Source organism: Phocoena phocoena, chromosome 12 (assembly GCF_963924675.1).
Source record: "Phocoena phocoena chromosome 12, mPhoPho1.1, whole genome shotgun sequence".
NCBI classification, from domain to species: domain Eukaryota; kingdom Metazoa; phylum Chordata; class Mammalia; order Artiodactyla; family Phocoenidae; genus Phocoena; species Phocoena phocoena.
The window spans coordinates 73,530,451-73,551,987 of NC_089230.1; the positions used below are offsets into that span (position 1 = coordinate 73,530,451).

At 40.6% G+C, this 21,537-nt stretch overlaps 1 protein-coding gene across 1 annotated transcript; it reads right to left on the reverse strand.

Moving 5' to 3' along the window:
- Positions 1-2,350: 2,350 nt before the first annotated feature.
- LOC136131902 (ferritin light chain-like) lies at positions 2,351-8,698 on the reverse strand. Its single transcript, XM_065888657.1, is given in 6 exon segments — positions 2,351-2,511; positions 2,514-2,872; positions 4,876-4,907; positions 6,090-6,167; positions 7,421-7,524; positions 8,611-8,698. Coding segments are annotated over 6 exon segments (822 nt in total).
- Between the last annotated feature and the right edge of the window lie 12,839 nt (positions 8,699-21,537).

Below are 21,537 nucleotides of genomic sequence, written 5' to 3' on the forward strand. Positions count from 1 at the left end.
TCATTAATAAGCAGAAATTTTGCATTGCTCTAGTTTTCAATTTAGGCTAGATTTCCATTTCCCTCTTTCTGATACATTTTTTAAAATTTTATTGAAGTACGGTTAATTTGCAATGTTGTGTTAATTTCTTCTGTACAGTAAAGTGACTCAGTTATACATATATATATATTATTTTTCATATTCTTTTCCATATGGCTTGTCACAGGATATTGAATATAGTTCCCTGTGCTACACAGTAGGACCTTGTTGTTTATCCATCCCAAATGTGATAGTCTGTCTCTGCTAACCCCAAACTCCCAGGCCTTCCCTCCCCCACACCCCTCCTCATTGGCAATGACAAGTCTGTTATCCGTATCTGTGCATTTCCCTCTTCCTTCAAAAGTTATAATAATATATAGTTGGCCCTCTGTATCCACAGTTTTCTGCATCCTCAGATTCAACCAACCATGAATCAAAAGCGGTTTTAGTCCGTGGATGGGAAACCCACGGATATGGAGGGCCAGCTCTTTTCTTTGTACTACCAAGGGACTTGAGCACCTGAGGATTTTGGTATCCATGGAGGCACCTGGAACCAATCACCCTCAGATACAGAGGGACAACTATACTTCCTGGTAGAAAGTTTTTTACTGATCTATCACAACTCTTTCCATAATCATGGGTATAGATTAATATTAATTTTTATTTCCTATGATACGTCTTTTTTTTTTGCAGTACGCGGGCCTCTCACTGGTGTGGCCTCTCCCGTTGCGGAGCACAGGCTCTAGACGCGCAGGCTCAGCGGCCATGGCTCACGGGCCCAGCCGCTCCGCGGCACGTGGCATCTTCCCGGACCGGGGCACGAACCCGTGTCCCCTGCATCGGCAGGCGGACTCTCAACCACTGCGCCACCAGAGAAGCCCCTGATATGTCTATTTTATTAAAATTTAAAATTTAATTACTATTACACCTACTATTAGTGCACGATTGGTCAAAACAACATACGTATTCCACATTTTGATCAATAGAACTAAACATACAAAGTAAAATTTTATTGCAAATGAAATGCATCACTTCTTGGGACAGTACTGCTTGGTTTCAATGAATTTATGTATCCAAGAGTTGGTAGAAAGACACAAGATTTAGCAGTAATTGTATTCCTATTTTGTGTTATATAAGATGTAAATCCTGAGAAAATTTTTCACACAAATAAGTAGATGAGAATAGAAGGAGTTTTATTATAGAACGTCACCCACAGTGAAATTCCTTTAACACAACTGAATGATGGTTTCTGAAGAAGGGAAGCTGATGTAATCCCTTTTTTAAAAAAAAAATTGGCAGTAAAATATACATAACATAAAATTTAACCTTTTAATTACTTTTAACTGTATTCATTGGCATTAAGTACATTCATATTGTCGCACAACCATTACCACCAACCATCTTCAGAACTTCATCTCCCAACACTGCAACCCTGAACTCATTAAACACCAACTCCCCATTCCTCCCTTCCCAGCCCCTGGATAACACCATTCTACTTTCTGTCTCTGTGAATTTGACTACTCTAGATATCTTGTATAAGTGGAATCATACAACATTTGTCCTCTTGTGACTGGTCTGTTTCACTTAGCATGATGTCTTTGAGCATAATGTCATCTGTGTTTTAGCATATCAGAATTTATTTCCTTTTTAAAGCTGAATGATACTGTACTGTATGTATACAGCACGTTTTGTTTATCCATTCATCTGTTGGTGGACACTTGTGTTGTTTCCACTTTTGATGGCTGAGAAAAATCGAATCCCTCTTTAGTAAGATAAGTAATGGACAGTTATAATATCCAGTTGTAACCTTCTGCTTATTTGGTACACATCCAAATGAGTTTTCCTTTAGTCTCTAGTGGGCAAGTTACAAAGTAGTGAGGAAGCACAATTCCTCTGACCAAAGAAGCCAGTTATAAAAATTTTCCTGCTTCCATTTCCTTCCCTTGTTGAATGTTTGTAAATTATCTGTGGAGAATAAAATTAAATGGTCATGCTTTTGAGGTGCCAGACTATAGGAACACCAGTGACAGTTCCAAGTCCAAGACTTTCCAAATAAAGGAAGGATTTCACATGGCTGAGAAATCGCCTGGCCGGCAATGCTTGCTTTTCCAAGTGTCTCCAATGTATTCCAAGCGTAATGCATTACTTACTATACCCCACTCTTTTTTTTTTTTTTTTCTGTAAAAAGCTTTATGGTTTCCATTTGGTCCAAGGCTTGGGAGAGAGCTCCAGGGCGGTTAAAAAGCTGCCTAGTGGATGCAGGGAGGGGCTTCAGGCAGAAACCCCGACGCCAGAGGGGGGCTCCTCAAAGGCCGCTGGGCTCCAGGGGCACCTACTCGTGCTGGAGGGTGAGCCTTTCCAAGAGAGACCCACCCAGCCCAGCCTGGGGACAAGCCGGCAATTGGAGGTTGGTCAGGTGGTCACCCATCTTCTTGATGAGTTTCACCTGCTCATCTAGGACAAGGCTCTCCAGGAAGTCACAGAGGTGGGGTCTGCGCGGGCAGAACCCAGAGCACGCAGGTCCACAAGGGCCTGGTTCATGTTCTCCTCCACGAGCATGGCAGCTTCCATAGCATCCTGGGTTTTACTCCACTCATCTGGAGATGGCTTCCGCACGTTCTGGAAGAGGGCGCGGCCGCCACGCTGGTTTTGTGTTTTCAGGAGATGCTTGGCTCCGTCGCACTTCTCCTTGGCCAATTCACGGAAGAAGTGGCCCATGCCCTCCAGGGCCACGTTGTCACAGTCGAAATAGAAGCTCACAGAGAGAGAGGTGTAGGAGGCCCGCAGATGCGTGTCGGCCAGGGGGTTGACAGTGGCCTCCACCTCAGTGGGATAATTCTGACGAATCTGGAAACTCGTGGTTGATCGGTAGAAAGCAGTTAAGCTCAAAAAGTGGTGTTGGCTGGTCCCGGTGACCAAGGGTAGCTAAGTGGCTGATTCTGAAGGTTGCGACTGGAAAAAAGGTTGGAGGGTGATCGGAGACTGGAGCAGGGGATGTCCCTGTGGGTCTGTCTCACCCAAACACTATTGAAGCAAGAGACAGATCCGCGGCACTGCCTAGCACACTGCCTACACCCTGACCTCCTCTGCTGCAGTGAATGAATCTTATCAGTCCTTGTCTTAGTTTTCTATTGCTGCATAACAAATGACTGCAAATTTCAAAGCTTAAAGCAGCACACAGGGCTTCCCTGGTGGCGCAGTGGTTGAGAGTCCGCCTGCCGATGCAGGGGACACGGGTTCGTGCCCCGGTCCGGGAAGATCCCACATGCCACGGAGCGGCTGGGCCCGTGAGCCATGGCCGCTGAGCCTGCGCGTCCGGAGCCTGTTGCTCCGCAACGGGAGAGGCCACAACAGTGAGAGGCCCGCGTACCGCCAAAAAAAAAAAAAAAAGCAGCACACACTCGTGAGCACACAGTTCTATGGATCAGAAGTCTAGGTGGGTTCAACTACATCCTATGTATAAGATCTCACAAGGCTGAAGTCAGGGTGTCGGCTGGGCTGGGCTGGGCTCTTATCTGGAGGCTCTGGGAGATAATCTGCTTCCAAACGCATTCATATTGTTGGCAGAATCGGGTTCCTTGAGGCTGTAGATCAGAGGTTCCCTGTTTCCTTGCTGGCTGTCAGCAAGGGGCTGCTCTCTGTTCCTAAATGCTGCTTGCATTCCTTCTCATGGGGCCATTTCCATCTTTAATCCAACAATGGCACACTGAGTTCTTCCCGTGTTTTAAATTTCTCTGACTCTTTTGCTTTTGGCTGGAGAAAGCTCCATGATTTTAAGGGCTTGTGATGAGTTCAGGCCTGCCTAGATTATGCCAAAGAACATAACATAATCACAGAAATGAAACATCATCATGTTAATAGGTTCTGGAGATGAGAGCAGAAAAGTCCTGCCTACCATAGTCTGCCTTCTTACCTCCTTGCCAAATTCACACTCTTCCCAAATATCAAATACATCCATCTATGAAAGCCCATCTATAAAAAACCCACAGCAAACATTATACTAAATGGTGAACGTCTGGAGATTTCCTCCCTAAAATCAGGAAGAAAATAGGCATGTCTGTGCTTACCACTTCTATTCAACATTGTACTGGGGGTCTAGATAGGACACTTAGGCCAGAAAAAAATAAAAGGTATTCCTTGGAAAGGAAGAAGTAAGCTATCTTTATTTGAAGATAACATGATTTTTTTGTATGTAGACCTTTTTCCTAAAGAATCCTAAAACTATTAGAAATAATAAATGAGTTAAGGAAGGTTTCAGGATACAAGATCAATATAGAAAATTTAATTGTATTTCTGTACTCTAGCAATGAGACAATTCAAAAATGAAATTAAGAAAATTCCATTTGTAATAGCATCAAAAAGAATAAAATACTTAGGAATAAATTTAACATAAGAAGTGTAAAAGTTGTACTCTGAAAATTATAAAACATTATTGGAGGAAAGTAAAGAAACCTAACAAATGGAAAGACATTCCATGTTCATGAATTGGAAAATGCAGTGTTAAGATGGCAATACTCTCAAAACTGACCTGCAGATTCAATACAATCTGTCAAAATCCTAGCTTTTTTTTTTTTTTTTTGCATAAATTGACAAGTTGGGAATTCCCTGGCGATCCAATGGTTAGGACTCTGTGCTCTCACTGCCGAGGGCCCAGGTTCAATCCCTGGCCAGGGAACTAAGATCCCGCAAGCCTCCTGGCATGGCCAAAAAAGAAAAAAAAAAAAAAGAAAAAGGAAATTGACAAGCTGATCCTAAAATTCATATGGAAAGGCAAAGGACCCAGAATAGCCAAAGTAATCTTGAAAAAGAAGAACAAAATTGGAGAACTCACTCATACTTCCTGATTCCAAAACTTACCACACAGCTGCAGTAATCAAGACTGTGTGGTACTGGCATAAAGAGAAACAGGTCAATGGAATACAATTGAAAGTCCAGAGATAAACCTTTAACTTTATTGTCAACAGATTTTCAACAAAGGTACCAAGACAACTCAAAATGGGGAAAGAATAATATTTTCAACAAATGGTGCTGGGACAGCTGGCTATCTACATGCAAAAGAATGAAGCTAGAGTGTTAACTTCTTACACAAAAATTAACTCAAAACAGACCATAGACCCAAATGTAAGAGGTAAAGCTATAAAACTCTAAGAAGAAAACATAGGAGTAAGTCTTCATGACCTTAGGTAGTCAGTGGTTTCTTAGATATGACACCAAAAGCATAAGCAACAAAAGAAAAATCAGATACATTGGAGTGCATCAAAATGAAAACCCTTTGTGTTTCAAAGGACAGCATCAAGAACTTGAAAACACAATCCAGAGAATGGGAGAAAATATTTGTGAAACATTTATCTGATAAGAGACTTGTATCCTGAATATGTAATGAACTCCTGCAACTCAACAATAAAAAGTCAAATAACCCAGTTTCAAAAAATTGAATAGACATTTCTCTAAAGACTACATACAAGGAATATATACAAGTGGTCAATAAAGCACATGAAATTAGGCATTAGAGAAATATTAATCAAAACTGTAACACTCCATACCTATAGTGTTACCTCTATACCTCTATAGAATGGCTGTAATTTAAAAGATGGGTAATAAGCGTTGATGAGGATGTGTGAGTAGGCAAGTGTATAGAGATAGAAAGCAGATTAGGAGTTGTCTGTGGCTGTACTGGGGGAAAATAGGAGTGAGTGCTAATGGGTATGGGGTTTGGGGGGAGCTGATGAAAACATTTTGTCATTAGATAATGGTGATAGTTGCATAAGTCTGTGAATATACTAAAAACCATTGAGAAATACACTTCAACAGTGTGAGCTTTAAGAAATGTGAATTATATCTCAACGAAGTTGTTATTAAGGTAAAAAGAAAATTTAACCTGGCATCGAGGTATGAGTGATTGGGGTGGATGAGGGAAGTAGAATAACAGGTTAATAGACTATTGATTTCAGTGTTAGTGATGGCAATGGGGAAAAAAATGCAAGAACCATAACCAAAGGGAGACTTAAAGAATGTAATAATTCCCACAGCAAAAGGAGTGAGAAAGGAAAGGATCAATAGGCTTTGTTCACATGTAACTCAGAAGATGGCTGGGCCACGGAGAAGCGAGTGACAGGGGATGTGGGCAAAATGATGTTGGGTTTGGAGATCTGAGTTGAACGTGAAAGAGTAAAAGGGAGACGGTCAAAAGCCACTGAGTGCCTGTACTTAAATTAACAGCTAACATTTATATAGAACTAGCTACATGCCAGATACCATTCTAAGCACTTTTTAGCACGCATTAATTAGCACGCATTAATTCAATGGAACCCTTGCAGCAGCTAGAGATAGAGACTACAAATATCTCCATTTTACAGATGAAGAAACTGAGGCACTGAAAAGTTAAATAATTGCTCAGGGTAGAATATGAATGTATGTTCTGAACTTCTGTGCCTCTATAGAGCCTTTCTAGAGTTTAACAAACAGATAGTAGACATTTTATAAGTAATATTCATCTCCTCAATTATTCACACTTATTCTTCACAATTATTCTTCACTGATTGTTTACAAACAGCAAACAAATCATCATAGAGTAATTTAGTCTCAATTTATGTAACTTGACTTTGGAATCTATCTGGAAATAAACCCAGCCACGTTGATGGCAAATAAACTTGCTGTCACCGGGGTCTGGCACTTCAGGCAGATGTGAAGGGCAAGTTTAGAGGGATTCCTTTATCAACCAAGGGTAAGACGGATGTCTACTCATATCCCCTCTGACACACTGCCATCCTCTGTGAAAGAAATTCTGCTCTGTTGGTCTCCCTCTGGCTTCTGTAACATAGGTAGAGGATTGTCTTTCTGAAGAGCTTGAGATTTTACTTCTACTAGGCGTTATTAGTTTTGCAGCTATCTTTCTGGCATGATTCCTAAAATTTAATTTGCAGAAATAATTGTTTCTCTAAAAATAATGGCTCACGGCATTCCCCTGATGTTTAAAATGGCTTACCTCTATCACTCATTATGAGATCATTATATTTCGTTTATTTCATTTTTCTAAAGGAAGTTACACTGTCCGGGGCATATTGCTATGAATGAGGGGTTTGGGGAAGGGCAGTCACGCACAGCCTGCTGACCTCGCAGGGATGCATAAGAGCGTGCCTCGGGCCTGGAACGTTTCCTTACCTGGAGCCCTCACCACCTGTGCTGAGCATACTGCCTTATTTGTGAATCTCTTTTCCTGTTCTAGGTTTGATGTGTATTTCTTTGTTCTGCTTCAAGTGTGTGCATATGGCACCTGGACAACCCCACTGCTGTGTTTGTTCCTGGTGGGGAGAGAAGGGGGTCCTTTGCCTCTATCACAGAAGGGGTGTGTGCAGACCTGTGTCAGCTGTGGGTCAAGGTGCGCTGGCCATGGGGCACCCACACTCGCTATCAAGGCTGATCTTGCTCTGTCTGTTCTCTGAGTGTTGTTCCATCCAGTGTCTGTGGGAGTCATGTTTTTCTCAGCAACCCATGCAACCATGCGACCTGCAAACCATGCAACACATATAACCATGCAACTTGCAAACCATGCAACCCATGCAAACTGCAGCCCATGCAACCTGCAGCCCATGCAGCCTGCAAACCATGCAGTGGGTTGACATTCTGGGACTCCTTCCCTGGAGGTAGTAACAGGTGTCACTTGCTTAACAAGCGCCCAAACTGTATCTGAAGAAGAGACCAGATGTTAAACCTATTAGGCTAATGTCAAGCCTTCAAGAGCTAAAAATCAAAATCCAATAGTATTATTTTTAAAATACAGACAACCAAAAAGAAAGCCATTTGTCATTCCATAACTAAAGCACAGTCACTGATAAAGTTTCAGGGCTTATCTTTGCAGTTTTTTTCTTCCTTCTTAAATATACATTTAAAAAAGTATTAGGTTTACAGATGAGTTTCCAGGAGAGTACAATATAGAGTTTTCTATATACCCTGTACCCAGTTTCTCTATTATTAACATCTTGTATTAGTATGGTGTCTTTGTTAAAATTAATAAACCAATATTTATATGTTGTTAATTAAGTAATATATTTTATTCAGACTTCCTTAGTTTTTACCCAGTATCCTTTCTCTGTTTCAGGATCCCATCCATGAGACCACATTACATTTAGTCATCCTGTCTCCTTAGGTCTTTCTTGGCTATGACATTTTCTCACACTTTCCTTGTTTTTTTTTTTTTCGGTACGCGGGCCTCTCACTGCTGTGGCCTCTCCCGTTGTGGAGCACAGGCTCCGGACGCGCAGGCTCAGCGGCCATGGCTCACGGGCCCAGCCGCTCCGCAGCATGTGGGATCCTCCCGGACCGGGGCACGAACCCACGTCCCCAGCATCGGCAGGCGGACTCTCAACCACTGCGACACCAGGGAAGCCCCACACTTTCCTTGTTTTTGATGACTTTGACAGTTTTGAGGAGTATTGATCAGGCATTTTATAGAATATCCCTTAACTAGGAATTTGTATGATGTTTTCTCATGATTAGACTGGGATTATGGGTTGTCGAAAGGAAGACCATGGAGGTAAAATGCATTCTGATCCCATCGTACCAAGGATGCAAACTATACACATGATTTATCACCGTTGATGTTGACCTTGACCTCCTGGATGAAGTAGTAGTTGTCAGGTTTCTCCCCTGTAAAGTGACTCTTTTCTCTCCCTCTCGCCATCCTGTCCTCTTTGGAAGGAAGTCACTATGCATAGCCCAGACTTATGGAGAGGGAAGTCCACATCCTTGAGAATGGAGTGTCTATATGGATTATTTGAGATTCTTCTGCATGAGAGATTTGTTTCCTCTTCATCCATCTATCTATCTAGCTGGCTTTATTTTTATTTATTTATTTATCATTGTGAACATATGAATACACTTTGAGTATATGAATATACCTATGAATATACTTTTTTGTACTTTGGGTTATAATCCAATTCTGCTTTATTTATTTTCTTGCACAAATTTTTCCAGCTTTCACTATTGGGAGCTCTTTCAGTTGGCTCTGTGTCCTTGCCTTTTGACATTACCCCCTAATTGTAAGTGGTTCTGTTTGTTTGAGTACTTCCTTACTTTCTGGTACTGCAAGATGGTGTAGGGTTATCTTCATGGTCTTGGTCCTAGTCAGCCATTTCTCCAAGGAATCCTGGTCCTTTTATTAGAGAATGGTATTAGGAAGCAAGATCTGGGTGTTAGGTGTGCTCATTGTTACTGGGGTGTCCTTGCTTTTAGGCCCTTTCAGCTGACAGAGCAAGGGCATAATGGTTCAGTTCTAGCATACATGTATAGAAGAATTAGAATTGTTAACTGGTATTCATATGGGAACCAACTTTATTAACTAGACCACAGTATTTATGTGCAGTTTCTTTTGCCTATAGTCTTATGGTTCTCACTCATTTCTAAAGTTACTTACTCAACACCTCTCCCCCTACTCCTTTCACTGTAATTGTTTCACACATTTGTAACACAATTAGATTCTTTTGTCACATTCTGCATTCCATGCTAGGATCTGTAGGCTCTCCTAAGTGATTTTTTAAGAAATTTGCATCAGTTGAGGTTCATTCTTTGTGCTGTAAAGTTCAATGGGTTTTGACAGGGGTATTATATATCCACCATTATAATTTTATATAGAATAGTTTCACTGCCCTAAAAATCCTCTCTATTTCACCTGTCAACCCTCTTACCCAACCCCACCCCCCCAATCTCTGCCAACAACTGCTCTTTTTAGAATTGTTTTGTCTTTTTCAGAATGTTATAATTGAGATCGTATAGTATGTAGCCTTTTCGGACTGACTTTTTCACTTAACAGAATGCATTTAAGATACATTCGTGTATATTTTATTATGGCTTGATAGCTCATTTCGTTTCCTCACTGAAGAATATTTCACATTTTTGTCACTGGAGAATCATACCAAAATTTGTTTATCCATTTATCTATTGAAGGACAAGTTGAGTGCTTCTGATTTTCACTTTAAAGCTGCTGTAAATATTCACATGCAGGTTTTTGTGTGGATATACGTTTTCAAATCTTGTGACTACGCACCCAGGAATGCGATTGTTAGGCTTGTAAGAAACTGCCTAACTCTTCCGAATGGCTGCACCATTTTGCATTCTCACCGGGGATTAATGAGCGTCCTTGCTGTTCCACATCCTCACCAGTAATTGGGATGGTTAGTTTCTCTGGGTTTTAGCCGTTGTAACAGCTGTGTAGGGGTATCTCATCCTTGTTCTCATTTGCATCGCCTCAGGACAACTGACGTTGAGCATCGTTACATGTGCTTATTTGCCATTCGTATACCGTCTTTGGTGAGGTGTCTGTTCAGATTTCTTGCTCATTTTTTGATTGGGTTGTTTGTTTTCTTATTGTTGAGTTTTAGGAGATCTTTTCATAGTTTGGATGTAAGTCCTTTATCAGACATGTGAAAATATTTCGCAAATATTTTCTTCCTCTCTGTGGCTTGTCTTTTGGTTTTCTTAACAGTGCCTTTGGCAGAGCGGATTTTAAAATTTTTAATAAGGTCAGACTGCTTTCTTTCATGAATCATGATTTTGGTACTGTATCTAAAAAGTCATCACCAAATCCAAGGCCACATAGATTTTTCTCTTTAGTCTTTTTTTGTTATATGAACATGAGATTATAGTCTATACTGTACTGTAATAGGTTTTTATACTTATCCATATATATGTAAATTTTCATGTTGTTAAATATTCTTCTAAGTCATTTATCATTGACTGCCCAGTATTATCTTATTAGATGTACCAGTAAGGATTAAATCAACCCTCTAATGTTGAATAATATATTCTTAGATTTACTGAGTCATTTTAATATACACATTTCTGAAAAGTTGTTTCAGGTTTAAACTTGTTGGACTAAATAAGGGGATCTTAGTCTCTAGATTGAAGAAATATCTGTATCCTTTCTTCTCTCCTTTTTTTTCTTCCTTCTACAAATATTTAGTGAATCTATACTATGTGTGAGTTTCATTAGTGGTTCATCCTATTAGACTCAGTGAACTAGAGTCCCTGCCCTTAAGGAGGCTATATTCTAGTGGAAGAGTCCTAGATGAGTAAATAACTAGTGTGATTCCGATTTTAACTATTATAATGAAGAATAATATAAAGGAGGGTAAAGGCGTAATGATAGACCGTGGGTGCTGGGACCCAAGACAGCATTAAAAACTGATAGTTTGGAAGAAGATGATGTTGGAGGGATAAAAATCTTGCTGAGGTTTCTGAACTGCTAATAGTGGGATTAAAGGAAGGGGGGCCAGGAGGTTAGAGAGAGTATAGAGTAAGAATTCAAAAGAGGAGCAATTCTGAGACATGATGATGTCCTCAGTGTGCCGTGAGAAGGAGTAGATGGAATGACGGAGCCTCCCATCAATGGAACTCTGAGGAACCAAGAATCTAGGGCCCTGGATGGTCACCCATGTGAAGTCACACAGGCTGGTGGCTATACTTGGAGAGTTGAGGAAGAATTAGAGCCATAAACTGTGCAGAAGAGGGTGGAGTGAATGGAGATCAGAACTGACAGAGCTGAGGAAGGGCCAAAGTGGTGTAGCCAAATGGCAGCATCCTAAACTCAGCAGGGATTATTATTAAATAGGAAAAAATAATGGTCTGGAAGTGGCATAAGTGATTTAAGAAAATGCTAACCCTATTTCCCAACCTCCAGGTGTAAAGTGAGTAAGAAATGAGTTAGAATGGTCTCCTGAAGCCTGATAATCTTTGAGAGCAACAATCTTAGGGGAGAAAGCTTTTAAGCCAGGAAAAAGAGATGGAAGATGCTTTCTGTGAATAGTGAAAGGATGGAGGAGAGCTTGTTTCGGGGGAAAACTTTGGGAAGGCGGGAAGCAGTGGGGAGGGGATAGGAAGCACAGAGAAACACTGGGACACGAGTGGAGAACAAAGAAGGTAAGAGTTGCTTCTGTTTGGGGCCATGGCCAAGGAAGACAACAGGCCTCAAGGTTTTAACAGAACTCAGTGATAAAGTGCCGTGGTGCCAGAGCAGTTGGAGGCTCAAGGTGAAGCTCATGGTTGACACCTTGTTGTGGTAGAGCCTATGTCAGGGAGAGTGGAGGCCACCGCTGGGAGAAGCTGTAAAGGAAGTTTTACTCCGAAAATAAATGGTATAAACAAAACCGTAGGCAGTTGCTGAAATTTTGAGGAGAACAAAACAGTTTAAGCACCCTTACACACTTCAGAAATACCCATTTATCCTTAAATAATTGATTCATTAACTATAAGTCACTCAGGTTTTATTGAAAGCAATTCCCTTAAGAAACTTTATGTAATTATAGTTCCTTGCTCTGCTTCCTGGGAGTGTGTACCTGAAATAATGACACTATATTTCTTTAAATATACTTGTTATGGACTGAATGTTTGCATTCCCCCAAAATTCATATGTTGAAATCCTACCCCGCAATGTGTCAGTATTAGGAAGTGAGGGGGCCTTTGGGAGGTGATTAGGTTATGAGGTGTTTAGGTGATTAGGTTAATCTCATGAATGAGATTAGTGCCCTTGTTTTTTTTTAACTTTATATTTTATATTGGAGTACAGTTGATTAACAACGTTGTGTTAGTTTCAGGAGTACAACAAAGTGATTCAGTTATTCATATACATGTATCTATTCTTTTTCAAATTCTTTTCCCAATTAGGTTATTACAGAGTATTGAGCAGAGTTCCCTGTGCTATGCAGTAGGTCCTTGTTGGTTGTCTACTTTAAATATAGCAGTGTGTACATGTCAATCCCAAACTCCCTAACTATCCCTCCCTCCCACACTTCCCCTCTGGTAGCCATAAGTTCATTCTCTAAGTCTGTGAGTCTGTTTCTGTTTTGTAAATAAGTTCATTTGTATCATTTTTTTTAGATTCTGCATATAAGCAATATCACACAATGTTTGTCTTTCTCTGTGTGACTTACTTCACTCAGTATGACAGTCTCTAGGTCCACCCATTTTGCTGCATATGGCATTATTTCATTCTTTTTAATGGCTGAGTAATATTCCACTGTATATGCATCTTCTTTATCCATTCTTCTATCGAAGGACGTTTAAGTTGCTTCCATCTCTTGGCTATTGTAAACAGCCTGCAGTGAACACTGGGGTGCATGTATCCTTTCATACTATGTTTTTCTCTGGGTATATGCGCAGGAGTGGGATTGCAGGATGATATGGTAGCTCTATTTTTAGTTTTTGTAATTGGCTGCACCAGTTTGCAGGTGATTAGGTGATTAGGTTAATCTCATGAATGAGATTAGTGCCCTTATAAAAGAGACTCCACACAGTTCCCTCATCTCTTACATCATGTAAGGACACAATGAGAAGGTGGCTGCCCATGAACCAAAAAAGTGGGCTCTTCCTGAACACCACATCTGCTGATGACTTGCCAGCCGTTTCTCTGGTGAGACATAAATGTTGTTGTTTAAACCATCCAGTCTATGGTATTTTTGTTATAACAGCCTAAATGGACTAAGATAATTTCAAAATCGCCCTGACTACCTTCTCCTAATATCATGTACCTGCTGTTCCCCTCCCCCAATGGCTATTTTTCTTGGCCTTGGCTCAAAAAAGAAGCAACTCTTGTGTGTTCTCCACTCACGTCCCAGTATTTCTCCGTGCTTCCTCTCCCCTTCTCCAATGTGTCTGGCAGTTTAGGCTGGAGGAGGACTTTGGGGCCTGAAGAAAATCAGAGATGGCTAACCTCACTTCCACAGGGAGAGGCAGTATCAGTGCCTAAGGGAAGAGTATGTCATCCTTTCCCCATAACTAGAAATGGTGGTGGTGGGGGGGGGTTGTTGGTTTTTTTTAACCTATAGAAGGTTTTTACCTTTTGAGGTCCTCTTCATCACATAGGAATGACAGTTATTAAGCCATTTCCCAGTGCCTAGAACATTATTCTTTGGGCTCACTAAATGCTACTCCAGTGTTAGGGATGTAATAACTTCCAAATGGATTTGCCCTAGTATGAGGAAGTCGTTTTGAACGTGAAAGAAATTGAATCTAAATGTATAGTTGTTGAGGGACTTCTCTGGTGGCACAGTGATTAGGAGTCCCCCTGCCAATGCAGGGGACACGTGTTCGGGTCCTGGTCCAGGAAGATCCCACAAACTGCGAAGCAACTAAGCCTGTGTGCCACAACTACTGAGCCCACGAGCCACAACTACTGAAGCCCACGTGCGTAGAGCCCATGCTCTGCAACAAGAGAAGCCACCGCAATGAGAAGCCCACACAGTGCAACGAAGAGTAGCCCCCGCTCACCACAACTAGAGAAAGCCCGCGTGCAGCAATGAAGACCCCATGCAGCCAAAAAGATAAATAAAATTAAAAAAAAATAGAAAACACAAATGTAGAGTTAAAATAAATAAATAAATGTATAGTTGTTGCTAATAAGGTTGCTATGTGAGGAAATTTACATCAAAGATTTATGTTTTGTGAAGCTCTTTGTCTTAAAAAAGAGTATAGCACTAAATATAGTTTGAATATGTATAAAAAATAGATAAAATTATGGATAATTTAAAAATATTATAAATAAAATATATGTTTAAAACAATAAATATTATTAAATGTGCAAATAAAATATAATTAAAATCATTAATGAATCCCTCTTATATTTAGTCACAATAATATTTTGAAAAAGATTTTAGGAACAACATATTATAGCCAAAATATTAAGATATCATCTAGTAATGATTTGTAAAGTTTTTTTTTAAAGTCAATCAATTATATTTAAATTATTTTTCAAGAGTTTGGTCTAAGTGTTGTAAATTCATTATTGCTTCCAGTTAGAATTTTCAGCTGCAAGGCTGGTGGTCTTTTCAGTAACAGAAACCGTGAAAGATTCTGACCATTGCCTCAGATAAGGGGAGGAAGCCCCTAAACAAAGACAGTAACTTCACATGTGAATGAGAACTTGGGATCTGGGATGAAAAGTTCAGGCTCAGGTGGTCAGGAGAGAAAATCTTCAGGTTGTAAGAGGGTAGAAAAAAATTAGTGTTGTGTGGGAAAAGGTGATTTGTTAAGGTGGACTCCCTGTGCAAACAGGAGAAAGGGAGTAGCAAAATTGAAATGGGAATGTACTAAAGCTTATGGGGGCCAATTGGCTTCACTGATACTGTCTTTTGACCTGAAAGTTAAAAGTACTTCTGTGTGGGGACTTTCCTGGCTGTCCAGTGGTTAAGACTTCGCCTTCCAATGCAGGTGGTGCAGGTTCGATCCCTGGCCGGGGTGCTGGGGTCCTACATGCCTCACGGTCAAAAAACCAAAACAGAAGCAATGTTTTAACAAATTCAATAAAGACTTAAAAAATGGTCCACATCAAAAAAAAAAATCTTAAAAAAGAGTACTTCTGTGTGGGTGTGAATGCCCCAGGGCGGGAAGAAAACAGTAAACCTGTGGTTGTGTGGTGTGATGTTCAGCATGCCCGGAGAGCATTCTACAAAGTGACTCAGACTCTTGACTCTATTGGCCAAGGAGGTAGTCAGCCTATCCTGGCATCTCCATATAACAATTTTGTTAACAATAACTAAACCCATACACAGAAATGAAAATCACGTACATAGTTATAAATGGTCTGGAACTGAGCTGGACTGAATGTAATGTGTGAAATGTGTAATTCCCTCAAGTAATTGTTTGCACCCAGTGACGTACATAGGGACCAAAGAATCTGGAAAACCACAGTATTAACAACCTGTCTTGAACTGTGACTTCCAGGGAAGTTCAGAGATTTACAGACATGTCTTGTGGATAATGGGTGTGGAAGACAATGGAATTCAGGTTTTGTGAAAAAATGTTGGATATGCTCAGGGTCTGAGGAAGTTGTGATTGCACATATAACACAGAGGCTGTTACACACACTTGAATCTGTCCCTCTCCAGCCAGTAAGAGTGCTCCTTGGAGGAAATATTTGTGTTCTCACTTCAGAAGAGTCTGCTGAAGTCTCAAGACACAAGGAGATGATAGAGCTTTAAAGATCTGTACTTAGCATAGCAGAAGCCCGTGTAGCATACTGGACAGGAAGCATGACAGTTCTGAACAGCCGAAGCCAGCAGAGATGAAGATTGCAATCAGTTGAGGTCACTGGCTCTCAAATGCTAATCACATATCATATGGTTGACTGCCTGGTAACCCCAGGAATGGCTTTGTGATGCATGCGGTAGATGTCTGTATCTCTAATCCTCATGCTCTCCAACTATGCTCTTCCTGTTGGATTAGCATTCTACATACTACGGTGTTGAGGCTGCGGGTTAGGGGTGGTAACAGAGGGTGTGAATCTCTCTTGGTTGGAACCACTTGCATATTGCAGTGGAAGTGGAAATGGATCCACCCCTTGGGTAGCCCGATGACACTTCCTGTGTGACACCAACAACTCCCTACTTGCAGTGCCACAGGAATAGTTTAGGAGCATTTCTGTTCTACCATTTCATGCCTGATATCATGTGGGCTACACTTGCTCCAAGCTGTGTCTCTTCCAACTAGTATGTCTTTGGTCACACAGAGTCTGAATTCCCTAGGGACCTGAGACAGTTTTGAGGATTGGCTCTACCCTGCTGACCATTCTGTGGTACTTATACAGATTTAATCTTTTAGTACATCCAGAGAATTATTAGTTCCCAGGGATGTTTTATGGTGTTCCCTATAATTTTGTAAATCACTTGGTTAAACGACGTTAAGCACGTTCCTTTCCTGCAAGACTTTTCAGGGTCTTAATACGCTAATGTCATTTGGAACAAGGAGATGATATGGTATTCAGCATTTCACGAATTTATTTGAAAATTTCTCATAGAATACTCATTAACATCCCTCTCTCACATAATTCTTATTAATAGCTTACAGGACAATGCTGTTTCAAGGAGTGCAGTTTGAGAAATATTGTTTTACAGAAATTAAGAAAAACCTTAGCCTGACCTTTTGAATGAAAGAAAATCCCATCAATCCCTGGCAGAGCTGAGCTATTATTTCTGGGTGAAATTCCAGTGTCACTAACACGATTATATTAGCCAAATAACCTCTCTGAGCCAGTGGGGACAATCTGTTACCTCCTGTTTTAAATTTCCAAATGATTCCCTTGGGAATTAACATCTAGTCCACTGAAAGAAAAACAAATTCTTCTCCATGGAAGAACTCTAACTGCTTTGTTATATAGTCATGGTTACATGCTTTTCCTATTTTTTATTAATTTTGTTTAAAAAAATCACTAAACAAATTGTAAAAGGACATTGTCTAGGTCTTACTGTTGAGTTTTAGAAATGAATTTTATTATAATTTGGTATAGTAAGATAGTCATTTCCCAGGACGATAGCCGTCTGAATCGGATCTTTCTTCTAGTCAAATATAGGAGCAAGCATCTAAGACCAGTGCTCCCCCCCGCTTGTGATGGTGTGATTTACCCACACAGGGCCTTTGAATGCCATGTTCTCAGATGGGGCTTAGAAACATGAACTTTCTGGTGCTTTAAAGTTCACTAGGACTGAGACATAGCTGGGGTCATGGGTCTCTAAGTGACAGAAGATCTTATGACCTCCAGGTATTTGTGACTGGGGGACCATTGTTTCCTAAAATGTGGATAATGTAACCTGTGATATAAAGAAGGGCAAAAAATGAGCATGTGTTCTTTGACTGGCAGGTTAAGAGAAAAGCCCTGCTTGAATGTATACTTTTGAGGTGAAGTTTCTGACCCCAAACTAAGGGTATTAAAACCTTGTTACCTTTAGCTCTCCAGCAAATGATGACTTCAGAGACCAAAGCAATACAGCACAAGTTTTTACAGAATCTCTTTTAAAATGCCAGACTAAATATATGGTATTCAATCTCAACTTTCCAAAGTACTTATTAGAACAATAAACTTTGTGCTTTTTATGGAATGATTCTAGGTAACTGGATAGTGTATTAGTTAGTATGGGCTAGGTTTGCTGTGTTAACAAACAACTCCAAAATCTAAATGGCCTACAACCCAAAGATTTATTTTTAATCCACACTACATTAACAGTATGTACAGGTCCATCATGAGTAAGTTACAACTCTGTTCCCCATCATCTTTGGGATCAGACTGATGCAGTAGCATCTATCTGGAGTATTGCCAGTTTTGTAACAGAGGGAAAAGTGACAGCAAATCACATACTGGCTCTTAAAGCTTTTGTCCAGAAGTGACATGTCACTTTGACATTTTTTAACAGCCAAGAACAAATCTCGAGACCAAGCCTGCCATCAACGGAGTAGGAAAGTATAGTCCTTCCCCGGAGAGGAGCAGTGAATACTTTTGAACAAGAATGCAGTCCACCCCGGCCCTCCTGAGGCTGTTTTAGAGGGATGTGGTTTTTGGAGCAGGAGAGACTCAGGAGCTCACTGTTATCTTGGAAGCCTTCTGAGTGCCAACTCCCAGTCTAGATCGTCTTGAGTTGGGCAGTTCAGGTCTTCAGTTCTCCAACACGTACCACTCCTGTCAATGCCCCAGAGTGCCCTAACTCCCCAAGGTAGGCTCAGAAGTATTCTGGTTAAGGCCCAGATAGACACTACAACGTGATCTTTGCTTTAGAGGTTTTCTGGACCACCAGGACAAGGTGTAGCCTGGGGGGGAATTGAAGGCTAGCCCTGAAGGGTCAGCAACATCCAGGTGTCAGTGCCGCCTTCTTGTCAGCATGCTGCCAACCTTTTTGCCATGGACACTCCCCGACCCATATTTATGCTCACGAAATCCTGGGTGTGGGTAGTGATAAAGACCTAAAATCTACACAGCTCTTTCTAAAAAGCCAAAGGAGCCCTTGTAGGAAGAGGCCTCACAAACTTTGTGGACATCCCAGAATTCCTGAGCTCATGAGGGAAGGAAAAGGTGGGCTGAGTGAACATGACTGTATTTCATCCGGAACGATTATTTTATCCAGAGTGACTCCGTTTTTACCGGTTGACATAATCGAGGACCTTCACAAGATTGAAAGAGTTTGAGACCACAGCTTACAGAGGATGAAGACGGGTGCCTGAGTCAGTTAAGGAGGGGGAAAAAAATTAAGGAATTTTCTATTTATAGAGGCCTTTATAGACTATTTCATTAAAAGAAGATTATATACATTTCCACCCTTATATTTAATTTTTCAGTTTAAACCTATTTCCTTTCAGCCTGTCATTGGCAGTGATCTGGAACAGCAAAGCAGCACTTTGTGTGTGTCAGAAACCTTTCTGTTCTCTCAACTCTGCAAACACTTCTTTTGGGGACTTTTAAGCCCATATACATATGGGTATATATGTATATATATACCTATATATATATATATATAATTTAAAAATATATATTTATTTGTATTTATTTTGAAACAATCACAAAATTACAGAACATTTACAGGTCAATTTCAAAGAATGTTTTTTCTTGAACCATTTGAGAGTAAGCACCCTGTTACTTGAGTTAATTTTTTTACAAACAAGGACATTTTCCTACATAACCACAATATAGCCGTGGTATTAGTTTGCTGGGGCTGCCATGACAAAATACCCCAGACTGGCTGGCTTACACAACAGCAGTTTATTTAGCTCCCCGTTCTGGAGGCTGAAATTCCAAGATCAAGGTGTTGGCAGGCTTGGTTTCTTCTGAGGTCTCTCTCCTTGGCAGGCAGACAGCTTCCTGTCTGTGCACGCACATTCCTGGTGTTTCTCCGTGTGTCCTAATCTCCTCTTCTTATAAGGACACCAGTCAGATTGGAATAGATCCCCCCCACACCCCTCGCCAACAACCTCATTTTAACTTAATCATCTCTTTAAAGGCCCCATTCCCAAATACAGTCACTCTCGGAGGTACTGGGAGTTAGGACTTCAACATACGAACTTGAGAAGGGTCATAATTCAGCCCATAACAATCATCAAAGTCTGGAAATTAACGTGGATAAAGTACTGCTATCTAGTCTTCAGACCCCATTTTCCAAATATCCCAATAATGTCCTTTACAGCCAAAGAATCCAGCTCAGAATCATGGGTTGTATTTAGTTACCAGGTCGCTTAAGTCTCATTCCGTCTGGACCACTTTCTCGGATTTTCCTTGATTCTCGTGGCCTTGATACTTTTGAAGTTACAGGTCAGCATTTTGGTAGAATGTCCCTAATGTGGTGTTGTCTGATATCTCTTCATGATTTGATTCAGAGTAGCATCTTAGCAGGAACATCACAGAAGTGATGCTGGCTTCTTCTCATTGCATGCTGTTAAGTGGTACCAATCCTGATTTGTCCCATCACTGATGATGTTCACCTTCTCTTGATTAAGGTGATGTCTGCCAGGGTTTCCCAGAGGCTTATTCTCTTTCCTTCTGTAATTACCAGATATTTTGTGGAGACGTGCCATGAGACTATGTAAATGCCAGTTCCTCACCAGACTTTCAGTTTATTTGTTTATGTATAACTGTCTTGTCTCGGGTTTTCTTAGTCCAGTGGGTTATAATCTATTACTACTGTTACGTATCTTGATGATCTCATTGTCTCCAGTTTGGCCAGTGGAGGCCAAGATGATTTCTCTGTCCTTTAAAAGTATCTTATTCATTCTGAGAGCATTTTCTGGCACAAGATGTTCCAGCCGTGGAATTAACCATTTTACCAAGGAGCCCTGGTTCCTTTCAGTGAGGAATTGTATTTAGATATATTTTGACAACAGTATGTCTAAATCCATCTGTTTTAATAGTATCCTATCGTAACAATGTAAATACGATTACCTATTCATGCTTGGCTTCTATAGAGATGTGTGATCTGAACAGATGACCACTAATCTTTTCGGTGTGGTTGTTCATTTTAGTATTTTTTTATAAGGGAATATACAGATGTAGTAATGGGTATAAAGGACAGAACACACCAGATATCTGTATATAAATTAGCATAGGTGAGTCCTAGTTCTAAAATTTACTTCTGGGGAAGAAATGAATCTCATTTATTTCTAACAGGGCAAATTAGATAAGAAATCCAGTTAGTTTCCCAAATCCTGCTTTCATTCCTTAAATCAGTTCATTAGAGATGTCACATTGTTACTTTTAGAGTCTACGGCTTGGATTTGATAAGAGACCAAATGTATGGCCACTCCTAAAACTAAAATATGAAAGGTAATCTATTTAGAATGTGATTTTAAAACACTGGCCTTGGGTGCCTCTTCCCACGCGAGGACAATCGCATCTAGAGTCTGTCATACAGAGTGAAGTAAGTCAGAAAGAGAAAGACAAATACCGTATGTGAACACATATATATGGAATTTAAGAAAAAAAAAATGTCATGAAGAACCTAGGGGTAAGACAGGAATAAAGACACAGACCTACTAGAGAATGGACTTGAGTATATTGGGAGGGGGAAGGGTAAGCTGGGACAAAGTGAGAGAGTGGCATGGACATATATACACTACCAAACGTAAGGTAGATAGCTAGTGGGAAGCAGCCGCATAGCACAGGGAGATCAGCTCGGTGCTTTGTGACCACCTAGAGGGGTGGGATAGGGAGGGTGGGAGGGAGGGAGACGCAAGAGGGGAGAGATATGGGAACATATGTATATGTATAACTGATTCACT